General features: G+C 36.2%; 1 protein-coding gene across 1 annotated transcript in view; it reads right to left on the bottom strand.

Annotated features, from left to right (window-relative positions):
- The window catches only part of LOC308224578 (connector enhancer of kinase suppressor of ras 2-like), a gene marked incomplete at both ends in the record, with an annotated part of 189,371 nt that overhangs the window by 46,222 nt on the left and 124,682 nt on the right, over window positions 1–18,467 (bottom strand). The window contains 3 exons of the mRNA XM_080624676.1: window positions 3,799–4,004; window positions 4,639–4,772; window positions 14,439–14,585. Of these exons, the coding sequence (XP_080480802.1) occupies window positions 3,799–4,004; window positions 4,639–4,772; window positions 14,439–14,585 (487 nt within the window). The remainder of the gene's footprint in view (window positions 1–3,798; window positions 4,005–4,638; window positions 4,773–14,438; window positions 14,586–18,467) is intronic.

The raw sequence follows: 18,467 nt of genomic DNA, 5'->3' as shown, positions 1-18,467 counted from the left end.
ATTTGCATGCCAATATAGTGTTTTATTCACCATTCTTCCAAAACACAGATTCGTAGCTACTAAAATGTTGGGGGGGTATTTAAGAACAAACAGGTTTATAAGACAAGTATCCTTCTGGGTAACATGATTTTCTGAAAATGGAAGGCACAACACACCTAAAGTACTGAGATATTCCCATATTATACTTCTGCTCATACCATAATAGTTAGTGTATAACTAATTGTATGGTAAATAAATGTTTCCCTGTTTGCCTGACAGTTGAAACTAACTACAAATGTATTATTCAACTCCTAATCTCAAATTCGATGCTAGAAGAGCAATACAAATTAAGAAATAAATCAAACAAAAGGATGAATCAGCAATATGGAAAAGAATGAGAAACAAGTGAAGATTATAAATTAAAAAAAAAAAGAAAATAAGAATGCACATAACGGATGAAGATCAATGTAATAAAACTTAGCAGTATTTCTGTAAAGAGAAGTAAGGTCTGGAGATCTGAAGAGATCTGTAACACAAACGCTAGATACCCCAGCACAATTGACATCAGAGTAGAAATACAGGAAAGGAAGCACACAAGCCAAACAAAGGAACCAGTGATTTTGCACATTGCTTATTTTGCTTCCAAGTTCTTTTCCAAACAATTGTAACCTATGAAGCGTTTTAACATTGCAACTTGGACATTAAGAAATACGCAAAATTATTGTGCACAAGTACCAGTATAAATCAAAAGGAAGAAAACCGTCCAAACTTACTTATGATGTTTTTGCCTCTAACACATAAACCAGAAACAATTTGACAATGCTTTGCCACAGGAACTCGAAATACCATAGCATGTTAGAGTAGGACTAATGTTATAGTATAACTCTTGGTAAGACAAAAATTCACTGCAGCAATGATAAATACAAGCTTAACTTTAAAAAATGGTTCAAGAAAATGAACTTATCTGCCTTCCTAGATTTTGCATATATCATCAATATGGAGTGTCTCATCTGCCTGAGTATCCTGCCATCTACCTGCTGCATCAGAGACTGGTTTTTAATAACCACTTTAAGTCTGTTAGGTCCATGTCAGGAACTTTCTGAACTATGGTTTATGTGAGTCCTTGCAATACTAAAAGTGCCTGCTCAACCATCAAAAACTTCAGTTTTCATTTTCCTTACTTTGCCCATGGCCATCTGGTTCCAGCATTGAACAGGTGTTTATTGGATCTACCATAAATCCTGTCTTTCCACCAAAAGACATATCGTCACTTTGAAGGGTCAAATGCACATCTTTAAGTAAAAAAAAAAAAAAATAAAATACTACAAATAAGTAGAAAAAAAAATCTTATTTGAAAGTCTGATATAATTGACAGATTAATCTGTAGTTTAAAAAATTTGGGTTTAACAATTGGTTTTGAAACAAAGGTACATTCTTGAGACTTTAAAATCAAATTCATTTGAGATTTTCAAGGTTACAGAAAATCAGAACTGTCCATCAGAAACACTAGAAAAATCTTGCATATTACTGGGATCAGGCACAGAGCCCAACATTTGAAGTCATCGTGCAGCCTGATTTTATGAAAGCAAGCCAAATACATCCACCTGGCTGCAATTTTAATCACAGTTAAGACTTATCTTTCTTTCTAATTTTATTATAAAATGATATCACTTATCAGGGAGATAAAGACTGAATATTACTAGTCTTAAGATGGAATCCTATTCTTCAATGTTACAGCTTTTTCAAGCATCAAGTATATGGCTGTTCTAGTTACTAAAAATATCCTATATCTCACAAAGATTTATTAAAGTTTCCCTGTTCTGAAAACACAGTATGTGAATGTATATACACAATCCTGTCCATTTTATAATTGCTATTTTGTCATTTTTTACCATAAATCCAGCTGTAGTTATCAAAATACAAATACAGGACAAAAGTTTAATTGAGAAACATAAGATAAGCTTGCTTTCAATCTAGTAGAACCACAAAGCCAAGACAAAACTTGGGAAGATGGATGTCCTTTGTCAGGAAAGTCTAGCTAAATTGAATTACTGCACTCTAGCAGTGATAGTTCAATGCATTTCGACATAATTTGAAGTACCCTTGCAGCTTTTTAGATTCTACCCTCTCAGCTCTTGAAACAGCAGGTGAGGTTACTTTACTGCCACCTATTAGTTGACCTTAGGCAAAAAGTAACACAGGTGAAACCTTAATCAAGGTAAGCTATGTAAACTATGTCATATATACCTCACATAAAATAAGAAAACCTCAGCAAACAGTTACTCACAGAGGAAAATGTACAGCTTAACTACCAAAACCTGTTTTGGCATCTGGGGTCATCAGTTCTAACTCTTCCAACATTTATGGTGGTAAGAAAACTTCAGTCTGAGAACAGGGATGAGAAGCCGCGTTGGCTCTAAGTACTAACAACTGAAAGAAGCAGGGGAAACTACATTTAATAACACACATGGTATCAAATCCTGCACGAGATCAACCACTTCTGTGGCAGACCAACAGAATCAGTGCCTGGAGTCCTGAAAGATTTTTCTCTTTTTTTTTGTCCCCAAGTGTGTTCCATTTCAGCTGTTATCGGATCTTCCACTGTAACTGCCTTTGGTATTATCTCAATTGAACTGCAGCATGTTTTTATTACCTGGGTTCTTCACAGGCACAGTTTTCTTTACTACTCTGAGCTTGTGAGAGGTTTTCCCTTTCCTAGATATCAAAGACCAACAAAAATTAGGAACTTCTTTTTTTTTTTTCTTTTTTTTTAACAAAATGTGGAAAAGGAAAAAACCTGAGTCTCAGAATGTATTCTGAGTCTCATTCTCAGGTGAATGAAGTACTTACTGATGGCATTGCATACATATACATATATATGTATATATAACCCTCAAAAGATAGCACCTACACATACATAATGCTATGATCAGGACAAGTTTTCTCTTGGCTCAGAAATAATGCCATTTTCAAAAGCAGATATAATAATAGTTCTTAAAAGAAAACTGTTAAATTGGTAAACTTTGCAAAAAAATAACTTACTGCCTTGAAAATAAACCCACTGAAATTATATAGAGAATGCACTGTTACATTTCGATTGTGTTCTTCTAAAATTCACCAAAATCAAGGAAATAAATTCTAACAGATGAGCAAGAACAAATTGTCAATTCATTTTCAGCAATACATTTTATATAAATATGTATAGTCATATACAAGGAACATACACATATACCTGTACATTCATATGAATTTACATACACAAGAAATTTCTATATAAACCCACAGTAAATTATTATTTTAATAGCATCTTAGGTTTTAAGCAGTCCCCATTCTAAGACTTGGAAATATATTTCTGGTATTAACAAATGCACTGTAGGATACTAAAATAATTATATCCCTTTAATACAGCACTGAATTTTGGAGGGCCTTGCATCTTACAGATATTTTCATACTCCAAGTAAGTCTTTTCAGGCCCTCCACTGAAGTTTAGCAGCCCACAACACTGCAACTAAAATAATCTCCAAGAGCTTGTGAATGAAATGGAGTAAAGCAAGATGCTAGCGATACAAATAATATGAATTTTAGTAGCATTCAAAATTTTAAGTAAGCACTTCAGAATAAATCTATAAACAACTTAGCCCTGATCATGAATGTTGGCTTGTAATTATACTAATCATTCCTTCACATAAACTTTTGTTTATTATTCAGAGCCAACAGGTCATGGTCTAACAAAAAATGACAGATACTTGAGGGCACTGCAGTGTCAACAGTACAATCTCCAAATTCAGTCAATTAAAAAATGTAAGAAATCAAACCTACCATGAGTGGGTGTTTTTTCTCTCCTCCTCACTCCTGTAGCTCTGCTTCTCTCATACTCAGAGCCCACAGGGTGGCCTTCCCCCTCAATTAGGGTGTAGTATTTCCCACTTTCATGCTCCAGAAAATAGCTTGGAGAGTCAGAGCCTTTCATCCCAGACTTTCCAAATTTGCTGATATCATCGCAAGACATTATTCCAATTTCATCCCTATAAAGAGTAAACCAGAAGATTCTGGAGAATTTAACCACTTTACGATAAACCTAAAGTGTAAAACTGTCTCTCCCAAGCACTACAAATAAACAGTCCTATAATTGAAATGTTATTATGTGAGAACTTCCACAAAAGTCATTCAACAAGTGTAAATTAATGAAATCGTCATTAGGTTTCATTTTACCTGTAAGATAAACATAGTTATTCAGGAGTTTTCTAGTACCTGAGAGGTAGGGCAAGGAATTGATATAACATGAGGAGACAAAGGGTTCCCTTGCAGAAATGCATGCTTTAGAATAGGACCCAAGTGATCACATAAAGGTAAATAAAACTAAACAATTAAAGACTTCCTTAAATACTCTCTTGGTTTCAGACTAAAAACAGGTTTTGCACAACTTGTAACTATCTAAATGAAAGTTAAGTCTCTCAAAATAATGATACACTGCTTAAGTTTACTAAACATTCCATTTTAATAAAAATTACTACCAATTTTAATAATGTTAATATTTATAATAATAAATATTTAGTTTCATTCTGGGGCCATTTGTTTTGTCTGGTTTTTATTAATTTAGTGAAATTCAAGTGTAAACTTTTATTTTTCAAAACCTCAAATTAATTAGGAAGTAAATACCTGGGGCCATAAAGTCCTGACATAGGAGACAGAATGAAAACATCCTGGAGTGTGGAGTTCTCCATTTTTGAAGATATGCCCATTGTACTCGTTGGTGTTGTAGAACTGCTTGTTGGACTGGTTGGAATTACAGGCTGTGAAAAGGAAAAAAAATAAGGCACATGAAGAATAAATTAGTGTTTTCTGTGCTACAAATGTGCTAACAGTGGAGTCAATGTGCATCATTTTAGGAATCTTGACCTCTTTTTTTGGATTATTCTTCAGTTCAAATTCAACTGAACTTTCTTCCAAAAAGATGTTTGCTGAAATACTGTTTTACCAGAGTTCAAGACTACTTACGAAAGAAACTGATGAAAGACCACTGAAATTAATTTAAAAGCCATCTCATGGGAAAAATCTGAGGCTCAGAATCAGAATAAGATTTTTAATCAATGCAGAAAATCAATTACATGGGGAAGGAGGGCAGGCACTATCAAATGCCATTAATACAAAAATAATTACAGAACTCTGGAATACTTACAGTGAATGAAAGTATACGGAAGCAGAATGTTGGGTTCAGTAGAAGATTTACTGTTAACAAGGACAGAATAACTAAATTTCTTTCAAGAAAGCAGAATTCATAGTCATGTATTGTTTCTTACTTTTTAATGAATCCATAGCAGTGATGATTGTACCACTGTGATACAAAGAGAGGTTCTGCGGTGACTACCAATAGAATAAAAAGTAACCTAAGCAATAAATGTGAGCAATAAATATTGAAATAATAACAATAAATATTAAAAATATATAATATAATAAATAAAGTATGAGGGTATTTGGAGATTTTTGCCTTTTTAATTTTTAAATAAAGTTAAACACTATTTTTTGCTCAAATGCCATAAGGAAGCTCAACTCAATGGCTATAAGGACTACAACCAAATATTCTGTGAAGGATACAAAAATATACGCAAAGAATATTTTTCAACACAGGTACAGTCTGTGTTTATAGTAAAGAAACAGAAAATATTTTTATTTAGTGTTATTGTTTAGATTTTGAATAGGAAAATTCCCATTCAAATACAAAACTGTGCTGAAATAGATGCAGCTATTTTTGTACAGGTGGAAAGAAAACAGTGACCCTAAAAATTGGATGAAAGCTATGAAGACCAGTTATAATCTTTTTCTAAATATGAGGTTTTCTATCTTCCAAAGAAAAACACTGACATTATTTTTATGTGATTCAAAAAGTAAAAGTGATCTTAAATACCAAAAAAGGATGCTTTTTGATGAGACTAACATTTTGCATAGGGGTACAAATTATACTCTGCTATGCTTATTGTTAAGCCTCTTACACTCCAATCAAATGTTTTAGGTTTCTTTCATGTTATCAATATAAATAGATAAAAAGTTACCTGCAAAGACAAGAATAATTCACTACTTACTTTCTCATATACCCAGAAATTAGGAATATGAAACACAAGTGAAATAACTGATGTACATATTCTTATTTATATCTCTCAGTAAGGCGAGTTCCTTCCAGGATGACATTCAGCTTTTTCTTTACTGTAATTTTCACATTATTTGGAATTATTGCCATATTATTCCATTGCTATGTTCTTTAAAACTTCAGTTCATTATTTCCAAGCAGAAATAGTCAAAGAATAAGTTGCATTTGCCCCTCTTTCATTTCATTACATTTTTAGAACTTTTTTCTTGTTTTCCAAACTATAATTTTCCAATTTTTAAATACCAAGTGTCCTCTTGGGTCAGAATTGTGTGCAAATTCAGTAAGCAGATCCTTCAGGGTGTTGGGAAAACATGCAGCTAAAACAGGTGTATAACCTATCTGTTGAATATTAAAGGATACATTCTTTGTTTCATAGCAAACCATTAACAGCTATTCCCTAGGCAAGTCATCAAGTAGTTTTCCACCTATTCAATCTCAGTTCCACCTAGTCCTTAATCCTCTATGCCATACTTATGGGGATGTCGTAAGAAAAGGTATTAATATCAGGGTAAGATATACAGACTGTGTCCTATCCACCAGGTCAGGTAACTGCTCACATAAGAGTTTTAAATCTGTTTAACGATTTCTTCATAATAAATTCATATTGATTTTACTCATCTGTTATCTTCCAAGTGCTCATGAACTGTTTGTGCATACTAAGTGACTTAGAATTCTCTGGCTCTTACATTTTCACTTTCTGAACACAAGCATTATACTTTTTGTTTTTTGAATGTCACTATAATTCATCCATCTCTCAATTTCACAATAAATATGTTTGGAAAATAATGGTCAAAGAGTGCCCCCCCCAACACAATAAAACAAACCCCAGCTCTTCTTGCCTTTTCCATTGGTGTACTGTAAGAGCTCATCTGCTGAGTTTACAGAAATATGCTTTCTTGGAGCTCACTTTCCATGTAAAAGGGCTGTAAGATTTTAAGAAAATACACTGACCAGTGACTGTTCTCAGTAAGTTGTCTCCTGCCTTCTCCCTCTCGGGTTTATTTATGTTCTCTGCATTCTGTATGAAAAATACCTGTCTTAACGCTTTCCAAGAATTTGTGGGCCATTACGCTTTTGGAACAGGGCCTGTTTCTATCCCTTTCTCACAGGATGCATCCAATTAAAATAAACTGTATTGGGTGATTCTGCTGCTTGCCGACAAGAAATCTTCACTCAGCTGGCCTGGGAATCTTTAATGAATAGAAGAGAGCACCCTCTTTCTTCTCATTTATCATCACTCAAATCTTTCCAACTAATTTGGTTGTTCTATGATCTGGAGCTCAGAGCGAAGGTGGCAAAGATGCGTACCTGCACTCTGAGCTCTAGATACGTCCGTGATATCAGACATGGAATTTCAGTGGGTTTAGGTATCGGCAAAATAGCACAGGGGTCTTTTAATATTATTAAAACACTAGTTTAAAAAGTGTGTGCAAATAGAGGCAGAAATGAAAAAAACCCCAAGAAAAACATTTGTTTATAGGAGACTTCTGAAAAGTGACACTTTAGGTATCTGCTGTTGTTATTCAAATTTTTTCATGAGAATAGGTAATTATTAGTAAAATAATTAAGCAATGCTGAAATATCAGAATAAAGAAGAAAGATAAATGGTAAATTCAACACTTATCAGAAATAAGCAATTGTCTGCCAAACAGGAAAATTTCAAACCCTTTCAGAAACAAAATGCATTGCTGTAACTCTGAGGGAACTTTGCGAATATGGAGGAAATTAAATATTGTATCTCTTTTGAACACGCTGCTCGGAACAACAAACAAGATCCCATGCATCCTGCAAAAAAACAAGAGGACAGGATGCAGGAAGCTGCTAAAGCCTGGTGGTACAGCAACAGGAAGCTTGAATATGGACATCCCTTACCTTTTGAGGGGGTATGAAGATTAAGGTTGGGGTACTGAGTCTCTGCTTTCTCCCTTGAAGGAATAAACTCAATCCCCAGAATTCCCCTGATGGGTGAATTCACAGAAAACACACAGGTGTCACTCTTCTACATGGATTGCCTGCGGTAAGGGAAAATGGGGCTTTGTAACTGCGTATCACCCTGTACATTCCTACAGCGTGTCATTTTTGTCAGAATAGATTAATTCATGCCAGTGATACAGCTGACTAATAGGAGAAGCTTCTATAAAAAAAGATAATATTAGTGTTCAACAATACAAATACTACTCACAATAAGAAACAGAGCTCTCAATATTGTGGAGCATTTCTTACATACTGGTAAGCTGGTATAGCTGTGCTGTAAGATAGCAGGTATGTTCATGGTGCTTTCAAGTCTTGTGGATTTTGAAATTTGAAATATATACTTTATTTTTTTTAATGTGTAGATGATAATTTTTGTCCTCAGAGCAAGAGAATACAATGAAATATTTATTATTATGACAGAAGTCAATAAAAGCATTAGTGGCATTAAGATGAAAAGGAAATGATGGTTCAGCATCTCTTCTGAAAAGACATTTAGAGAACAGGACACAACTTTATTACTTGCTGCATTTTCTTTGTGCTACAAGATTTTCCTTGCCCGTTTTTTCCCTCACTGAGATAATAAAGTATATGAGCAGCACATAATTTCAGAATTCATCTAAGCAATTCTATCAGGGTACAGTACCTGAACTATGAACTGAAAACTGAGTTGAGTGGTATACACCAAACCTGTTATTTTCCTTTTTTCACTCTACAAGCATCTGTTCTCATAATGCTGTAGAATTTATCTTTGTACAAAGCAAGAACTCTCCAAATTTGTATGATTTTCAAAATCTGAAATGAGCTGTTTAGCTAGAATTATTCTGAAGGTACTTATAAAGATGCAGAACATAACATACATTTCTAATATGCAAGATAAATTGTCACTGTTGACATAAGCTTTACTAGTCATATCACCTGACAGATCCTATATCTCAAGTTAAATAATAAGTGCAATAATCTGGATCAAGTAGTTGTAATCCAATTTGAAAAATTCTGCAAATAAAAAGAAAAAATGCAATAAATATTGTATTTTATTTGAATGAAGTGGCTGGTGTGCTCACTTTTATAAAAAACAGAGCACTATTTGCCATTGCAGAGGGAAGAACCATTTTATATTGAGTGGGAAGGTAATCAGAGAGTTTTAAAATTAAAAGAGTCTCCTAATATCACATAATGTCAACTGGAGGCAAAAGGAGAAAATAGTATCTACTGACATGCCTTACTGAAAGATAATTGCAGCACAAAACTTCAGCATATGTTAACATTCTGCTGTTGTTAATTAAGCATCAAGGGAAACTATATGCAGCAAAGGAATACTATGAGACCAAGAAATAAATTTTGTAAGGATTCATAGGTTGTGTATCATTAATAATTCATAAATTAACTGTGTGGTATAATTTTAAACATAATTATCGTGGAAAAAATACCAGTAACACCTGTGAGTGCCTTAAGCAAGAATAGAAAACACAACACCATTTTCTTTAAAAATTCCCACTGCATAATAAATGGAGTTATGAAATATTATTTCTGGCCTCTTTTTCTATAGATTGTTGCTTAAACTGGTCATTCCATCTCCTACATTCACACACCTGCTTACTTTTGTCTAAGTATAAAACCTTCTGCCTATGTTGAATGTATTCTGCTTATTTCTGTCAACAGTCTCTGACAGTGTCTGCTCTGTGAGAACCAATTTAATCCATTAGTGATAGAAAACTCCAGAAAAACAAATAAATAAACCTAGAAGCGTTCCTACAAATTCAACAAATTAAACTGATCTACAGAGTCTAAAAAATGCCAAAGTTAAACAAAGTTGAGGACGTTCTGCCGCCAAGAACAGGGAGAGGGAAGTGAGATCATTGCTTTCCAGCAGCATCAAGCTGTTATGTCAGCTGTCCAGGAAACACAAGCTCTAGTATCATCTTGAAATTTAATCATGCTGGTTCCAAGTCATTAATGACAATAACAAATAATACCAGACCCAGGTGAGACCTGCAGAAAACAGGCAAAAGCAAAATTTGTATCTTGAAATATATCCAGGTCCTAATACTTGAGCTTGCCTCTGTGGAACGAAGACTAAAGAAGACCTAAAGATGCTCAAGATGACCCAAAGTTGGTTTTCAACATGTTATAAAATCTACTGTTAAGAAGTATCACTGGCAATGCTTTTTGGATTCTCCAAAATGATGTATTTTTTTTATTTAAATCCCTCAATGCATTGTTCTCCAATTCGGAGGAAACGTACTTTAGTGATGTGACACTTGAAGCACCCTTTATCCTCATGGGCTCTTGTGTTCTGGGTCATCAGGAGAGGACACATCACAGAAATAGAAACTGTAGATAATTACACAAAAATAGCTTGATGTGCTTTCTCTTACCTGGCTACCAGAATAAAGGTCAGCATGTTTCATAGAAAATGCCATGTGTACAGTACACATTGGTTTCACACTGACAAAACTTCCAGAACTAGTGCTGCTTGTGAATGATGATTCTTTAATGTAATAAAGAGAGGATCTATACAGAAACCCTGTTGCAAACACAGTTTCCATTTTGCTGCCCCTGGAGGCTTCATATGAAGTTAAAGGAATTGTAAAGCATTCAGATATAGAAAAATTCCTTTTAAAGAAGAGCAAGTTTCCCAAGATCTACATGTCACAGTACTTTAAGCTGATGAAATGCAACGTAAGGCTTGCATGAGTAGGATTACTAGAGAGCTGTTGAATAAGTGAGGCTTCCCAGCAATCCAAGATTATTTTGTGAATGCTACTGAAGAATCAGATTCCATTATCAGATTTCGGAAAATCATAATAAAGGAGAGTCTTCACTTCAAGACCAGAGATCAACCAGTGGTTGGTCAGCTAATTCCTGAAGCTACCTGGAGCTGGAGAAGAGAATTTTGCTGGAAAGTAAAAATGTCCCTATTGAATTTCCTGTGATTGATCAGAAACGTTTACTGGAACTGGTACAAGAAAGCCAGTTACAACTGGATGAAAATGAACTACGTCATGCAATTCACTTTCTGAATGAATCAGGTGTACTCCTCTATTTTCAAGACCCAGCATTGCAGCCGAGAGGTCTATATTTTGTAGATCCTAAGTGGCTGTGTAAAATCATGGCACAGATTCTGACAGGGAAAATGGAAGACTTTTCTAAATATCCTAAAGGGTGCAAGGTGTGGAAGGATGTCTCTGGTCTGGTCCTGGCAAAGAGGGAGGTGGCAGACTTCACAGTCTGGGTGGTGCCTGAGCTGGTTTGGACAGAGCTGGTGGCCCTGGCTCGTGAGCAAGGGTATTTGGGGACAGACAAGACCATGGTGATGATGTGCTCCCCTGGTTGACGGGGAAAATCTTTTCACATATTCCGCAGCTTGGTTGAGGTCCAGGGTTGAGAAGTCACCTCTTCTTCTTCCTCTGATTCACGTAATAATCACTCCTGATCAGATGCTGTCCCGTGTAGTAAGTGCATTGTTTCTTCACCTTCTTTCATCCTTCTTGCCTCTTTTTTGCTTTACCCCTTGCATATGGGGGTAACCGATATTGGCATGAATTGGTCCTCTGGTTTAGCTGCAGTGATTATCACTGTGGTTGGAGTGGCTGCAGTATCTGTTGTTGGGGTTTGAGTAGCTACTGTACTTGTCGCTGGGGTTGGTGTAGCTGCTGTGCTTGGAGCTGGAGTATCTGCATTATCCGTTGTAGTAAGAGTTTGAGTAACTGCTGTACTTGTCACAATGGTTGGTGTAGCTGCTGTATTTGGAGTTGGAGTAGCTGCGTTGTCTGTTGCTTTGCCATCAGATCCAGAGACATTTTTTTCCCTTTGAAGGTGCTGGATGGTGTTGAGCAGGGCTCTGTAAGCATAGGCCAAGCTCCAGTATGTTGCCATGGTTTGTCACTCTCTGGTATGACCAGGATGACAACACACCTCATGTAAGTGTTTTACTAATTTTTCTGGATTTTGCACTTGTTCAGTGGTGAAGTTCCAAAGCACTGGAGGGGCCCACTGGCCTAGATACTTGCCCAAACTATCCCACACACCCTGCCACTCATGACTATCCAGTCTCGGGGAAAATCTCTTGGTCCTCCTATATTGTCATCTAACCCTAGACAAGACCTGAACCTGACTCTGCTTAACTTTTGAGATCAGAAGAAATGGTCATGGGTAAAACACACTCTGTATGTGTGCCAACATGGTGATCCCCATCACAATCAGCAGGCAGGTCTCAAGGGTACTCAAAGGCCATTCAAAACCTTCAGAACTCTCAAATGATGCTGTAAATGGTCTGGTGGGGGGGCTGGGAACATAAGAGAATGTCTCCTTCATAGGTTGACCACCCAAGGAGTGGAAAAAAGACGTGTAATTGCTGAACACTTCTATTATATACCTCCCAAAGTATAGAGGTGATGACCACACTGGGAATGCAAGCCAGATCAGCTTCATGATCAATGGGTCTATTGTATTACAAGCCATCACGATAAAGTACAGCGAAACAAGAATCTTAGCCCAAGGCCTCCAGCCAATAAACACTAAAACAGCAAATACTGGCTGTAAGTAAGCTACGACATGCTGAAACTCTGAGATCAAGAGGAACAACTGTGAGGGCCAATAAATCAGCATTGTTATGATTGACTATTTATCTGAAACAATAAATGCTTATATCACAAATGCGATTAGACACACTCTGGTCAGATCTGTCGTTATCTCAACCCTTTGTGCCCCACGTTGGGCTCCACAAAGAACTCTCACGGTTTAAGCCCAGCTGGCAACCCAGAACCATGCAGCCACTTGCTCACTCCCACCCCTCCTTCCTCCCCCTGCTTCAGAGGGATGGGGAGGAGAATCGAAAGAATGCAACTCCCATGGGTTGAGATAAGAACAGTCCAGTAACTAAGGTATAACACAAACCGCTACTGCTACCACCAATAATAGTAATGATAAGGGAAATAACAAGGGAAGAGAATACAACTGCTCACCACCCACCGACCGATAGCCAGCCTGATCTGAGCAGTGATCTAGCCCTTCCAGGTAACTGCCCCCAGCTTATATAGTGGGCATGACGTGCTGTGGTATGGAATACCTCTTTGGTTAGTTTGGTTCAGGTGTCCTGTCTCTGCTTCCTCCCAGTTTCCCCCCTCCCTGGCAGAGCATGAGACTCAGAAAGTCCTTGGTCAGAATAAACATTACTGAGCAACACCTAAAAACATCGGTGTTATCAGTGTTGTTCCCAGGCTGAAAATCAAAACCACAGCACTGCACTAGCTACTAAGAAGGAGAAAAATGACTGCTACTGCTGAACCCAGGACACAAGTATATTCATGAGCATGCTATTAGAGCAAAGAATGTTTTTCCTGCACCCTTGTGACAGAAAAACCTGAACAGTCCTGATTCTTCTCTGGGTGTCACCATGCCCTTTTCCTCTCCCCCAGAGGTAGCCACAGAGAAAGAAAAGATGGCACTAAATCCAAGTGTCAGCACTCCAGCGCTGCAAGGATTACACAAATTCATTGAGTGAAGCCGCTGTATAGGATTTAGGCACTTTGAGTAATGAAAGATTCAGGAAGTGCCAGGCAGGAAGGAAACTTGCCTGGTTAAGCTTGAAGGGTTTGCTCTGTTTCATTAATTGAAAAATTATTCAGAAACACATTCATGCATTATGTGATCCAAACAAAGCCACTCCGAAGCTCCCTCCTTATGAAAGTGCATAAACTTATTGCAGAATGTTATACAGTATTAAAGATAAACATACACATTTACTAACTTACTCAAAAACTTTCCTTTAATGACATTTTGAGTTCAGTCTTTTTATGGTGAGTCAGTTTCTCCTACATGTTGATGCTGTAGGAAGAACCAGCTGTGATGCTCACAGTTGATTTTTTTGACAACAGGTTTTCAGGGAAGAAGCATGCAAAAAATATTAGAGGTTCTATTAGCACTATTACCAAAAACTCAAACTTGATGAGAGATGTGGAACAGAAGCAGACTTTTCCTGACATTTAAAAGGTCTGACATGCCTGATTACAAACAAGTACTTTTGACAGACTGTGAAATAATGGAAACAGAGAGACAACATTGCCTCTGCCAGTCAAAGCAAGCTACAGATCCTTAGGCAGCCTTCTTCTTCAGCAACATTGTCTGCAAACATTCTCTCCTTCTGTGAATTCCTGTGGCTCCCAACAAAACAACCTTATTGACACACGCAGTATTGACACACATACTTGTCTCAGCACCTATTTGAAGAAATTCAGAACTTTTTAGAGGCTCCTGTCCCTTTCACTGGAAGGAAAAAATCTAGTGTTTTCTCTTGAGTAAAGGTTTTACCATGACAGGAGCATTGCAGCAGCCTTCTTACCTGAAGTGCAAGAGGCTTCCACCTCACATTCTTCAGAAGGGCAGGAGCAGAAACCAGGGTATTCTGAGGACGTTTTTTCAAGGTTAAAATCACTCCGTTTGGGTCTTCCCACAATGCATTTACTAGGTTCTTTAACTGCCAGCCAACCTAAGGATAAATTCCATAATTGAATTTTGTAAGCTTTCTGTTTAAACATGAAGAAAGTCTTCTATTAACCAAAAAGGTCTATTACAGCTCTGCAGACATAAGCAGTTTTCATAAACTGTGTCTGATTACTTCTGTTGGACTGAAATGATGCTGCTGAAACTGTAATTTTTTTAGTTTCTCACAATGAACACTGTTTCCTTCTTAATAACCTGTGAGATCATTGTACATTTTACATCAAATGAGGAGGACTAGAAGTCATGAAGTAATTTCAGCCTGGATACTGAAACAGTCCGTGAAACACTCACTGCTTAGTAGGAAGACAAACTATGCTATAGCAACATATGTAACAGCTTTAAGATCCTATCTGAAGAGAAATTATCATTTACTTGATTTATCTATAGACCCCTGGATAGAGCTGAGTAATTCGAGTTCCTGTAAGTTGTAAACACAGCCATAAAGAAAGAAGATCACTAGTACTGGAAGGATTTTATATGTGCTGCTAACAAAAAGCTACTTAGAGATATTTCTTAATTTTCTTGAATATTTAAATATAAATTTACTGTAAACTGTTTATACATGAAAGCAGAAAATGTATTTTTATGGGTTTTTGAAAAATGAATGTTCACAATATGTTATCCTGAACGGTTGATTAGATTTTAAAACTGAATAATATAAATGACAGTACATAAAGATATTAATGATAAAAGTACTTTCTTACACATTTAAGTGCTGCTGAATTTCTATCTGTATTTCCCCAGGCACACGAGAACCAGAAAACAACAACAAAAAGGGTATCAAACCAGTCAGAGATGTAAATTCAGAACTGAAAGTGAGATTGAGAAAAAAATCACATTTTTCCAAACCTCAGCCAATCTGCCATGTTACGGCACTTAATTTACTGCAATTGTACTAGTTTAAAAAAGAGAATAAATTTGGCTCCATTCAGGAGTCCTTTTGCCCTTCCTATGTGCAACTGATGTATTAGCTTGTTCGCTATGAATAAAATGAGAAAATCCTATTGCTTAGCTCTCCACAGGGAACTATCATTAAAGCTCATTTACACAATTTCCTGAGTAACAGGAAGTTTCTTTAATATCACAGTCTAAAAGAAAAAAAAGTCCTTTGCAACACCCAAATTAGTAATGATAGACAAATTCATTGCAACGCTTGTAGGATTTGCTAACATTCACTTCTAAAGCTTGTAGTTTTGGTCAATATACTTATGACCTGATCTAGATGACCAGAATTACATCAAAAAGCTTGAAATTAGTCTCTCTTCCACTGGCATCTGGAAAATTATATGATGTCTAAAGCAGATTCTTAGTTACTCACACCTAACCTTAGCTCTGGGTGCCCAGGGCTAAACTATTGCCTCCATTTACTCTCATTCTGTTATTGTCAGGCAGTACACAAAGGATCTTGCTGAAGCAACTCAAATTACAAGAACAAGCCTACCTAGAAAGGAATTGTTGGAAAGTGTAACCACTTGCAAGTGACAATTAGGTTACTGGTTCACATTCAGCTCTGGGAAACAGCAAGGCATACATGTTTAAAGGGAGGTTTTGGAGAATATTCCTAGCTTTACTTATTCACATCTTCTCCAGTTCACACATGATTTCCAGATTTGCCAGGAAGGAAAATGAATAGGTGCAGGATAGACTCTTCACTTACCCTTTTAAATATTGCATCCTTTGTCAAGCATTACTTGAGTCAGGTGTTAATTTGAAGACTGGTGTTCTCTACGCACAGTTCTGCTAAACAGAGCAGTATGCACAGGAGATTTTTTTCAAAAGCCAATCTCTTTCATATAAAAGCTGAGCCCCAGCACCTCTAAAAGTGCCTGTATTAAACTCTTACCTCCATTTTCTGTTCCAAACATGGCAGATTTTTACAGTAGTAATAAATGACCACAGTAAAGACCTGTCATAAATGTTATAACTATCACAAGTCTTAAGCCTAGTGTCAAGCAGACCTGTAACAAATAGGAATTGGAATGCTGGGTTCGTACAGCACTTCTGCAAACACAGCCTTACTTGAGGCCAAACTGAAGCAGCCTGAGAGTGAACATTTAAGAATGAAAACCTTAGGGAATACAAGAGCAGTAACTGTACTGCTGTTGTATTGCTGTTGTACTATGCAAGCATTAAGTGCGGTTGTATTTGCTAGGCTTTTTAGCTACGTTTGACCTGTGTGTGTAACTTCACTATAACATTTTAATCAGACTTCCCCTCCTGGCCTAAGTGTGTATTCACACTGCTATCAAAAAACAAGGGAAGATAAAAAATATAAAGAAAAAGATTTAGGTGCTCAGAATCAGAGAAGTCAGCATGTATCACCATGCCGTAACAGGGATAGTTTGTAATGACTTATCTTAGAGGAAGATAATATCTAATTACACACAAGGGTGGAGGGAAAATAATAAAGGTAACCTTGAAGAGATTTAAATTAAAATCCTCTTATAAGGGCTGAAGAGAAGCTAAGATATAAACTATAAGGTTCTACCCTGTCTCCACAGTGGGCCAAAGTCAAGTTCCCCAGCAGGAACATCTGACTCAGAAAGAACTGCAGTATATGCTGTAATTCTACAAAGGATTTTATTAGGGTTTTTTTTTTTAGTATACTATTTTTAATGTTGCTCTTCGATTGAAAACTTTCTAAAAACGCGCTGGCCACAGGAAACCAGAAAATGGTTGTAATTACAAGCAGGCCACAGCCAACTTGTCAGTTTGCATTCCAAACAAACTCTTTTAGTTTGTGCTTTGTTTATAAAGTGGCAGAGGCTATATCTCTCTATCTATCTATCTTACTCAATTATAGAATTAAAAATGAACTATTTTTGATTTTTGTAAGATTGATGTAGGTTTTTGATGTAATTGTAAGAATGCGGAAATCTTCAGAGTTCCATGAGCTTCTTTTAGAAAAGAATGATAAATAATTAAGTTAATGATAAATTATTCCAATAAGAACCTTAATGACAAAAGCATTAAATACCAAGATCTATTAGAGAACAGACTGCAGTCATTACTACTAGGCGATGATAAAATGCTCTTAGGAGTTTGGACATGTTATTATAAATTGTATTACTAAAAATATCTTCAAAAAAATAGAAGTCATTACAGTGAATTAAAACTCCTGCTTTAAAACTACTCCTTGAGACAGATTTTGACATTTATTCTTAAAGAATCAGTTTCTAATAGCAATTACTGGCTTCTAGCTACTCTAAGATATATTCAGCAAAAGGGCTTTTTGCTCCTGTAAGATTTTTAGCATGCACATTCAGTTAATCCAATTCTACAATATGGGTTAAGATATTTCACTCAGTAATAAAAGTTAACATTAAAATTAGACTAATGAAGGAAAAAGACTAATGTGATACCTTCTGTATTTTCCTGAATAAATTAAATCAGAGCAATTATGATACCCATTACATTAAAAACAACAAATTCAGAAGATTATTATGTCCTATTTGCACAGCACAGTAAAGCTGTAGTCGTGGTGCACTGTTCTCTGCTAAACATATTTGCATACTGAAACACATTGCACTTGTTCTGATCTTTTTATAATCTACAACACCTAGAATGTGGAAAGCCACATGCCTACTGCAGTGTTACTTCATAACTCAACGTACAAAATACAGTCAGATGCCACCAATAAGAATTGCTACTACAGTGATACACACAGAGTTTGTAGATACTTAATAGCTTAAAACAACTGATTTTTAACTTCATCTTTGTTTTGTTAATTTAGATTAATGAATATGAAAGAAACCCCGAAGAATGCAACACAATTCACGAAATGGTAAGAGCCAGGCAGAAGCTTAAGATTTTGGTGGTTTATACTTAGAATTGCTCTTACCAATATTTTTTGTTGGTTTGTACATCC

Source organism: Psittacula echo (genome assembly GCF_963264785.1).
Source record: "Psittacula echo genome assembly, chromosome: 8".
NCBI classification, from domain to species: Eukaryota; Metazoa; Chordata; class Aves; order Psittaciformes; family Psittacidae; genus Psittacula; species Psittacula echo.
The sequence above is the reverse complement of the archived record's forward strand: the minus strand, read 5'-3'. Positions and strand labels throughout refer to the sequence as shown.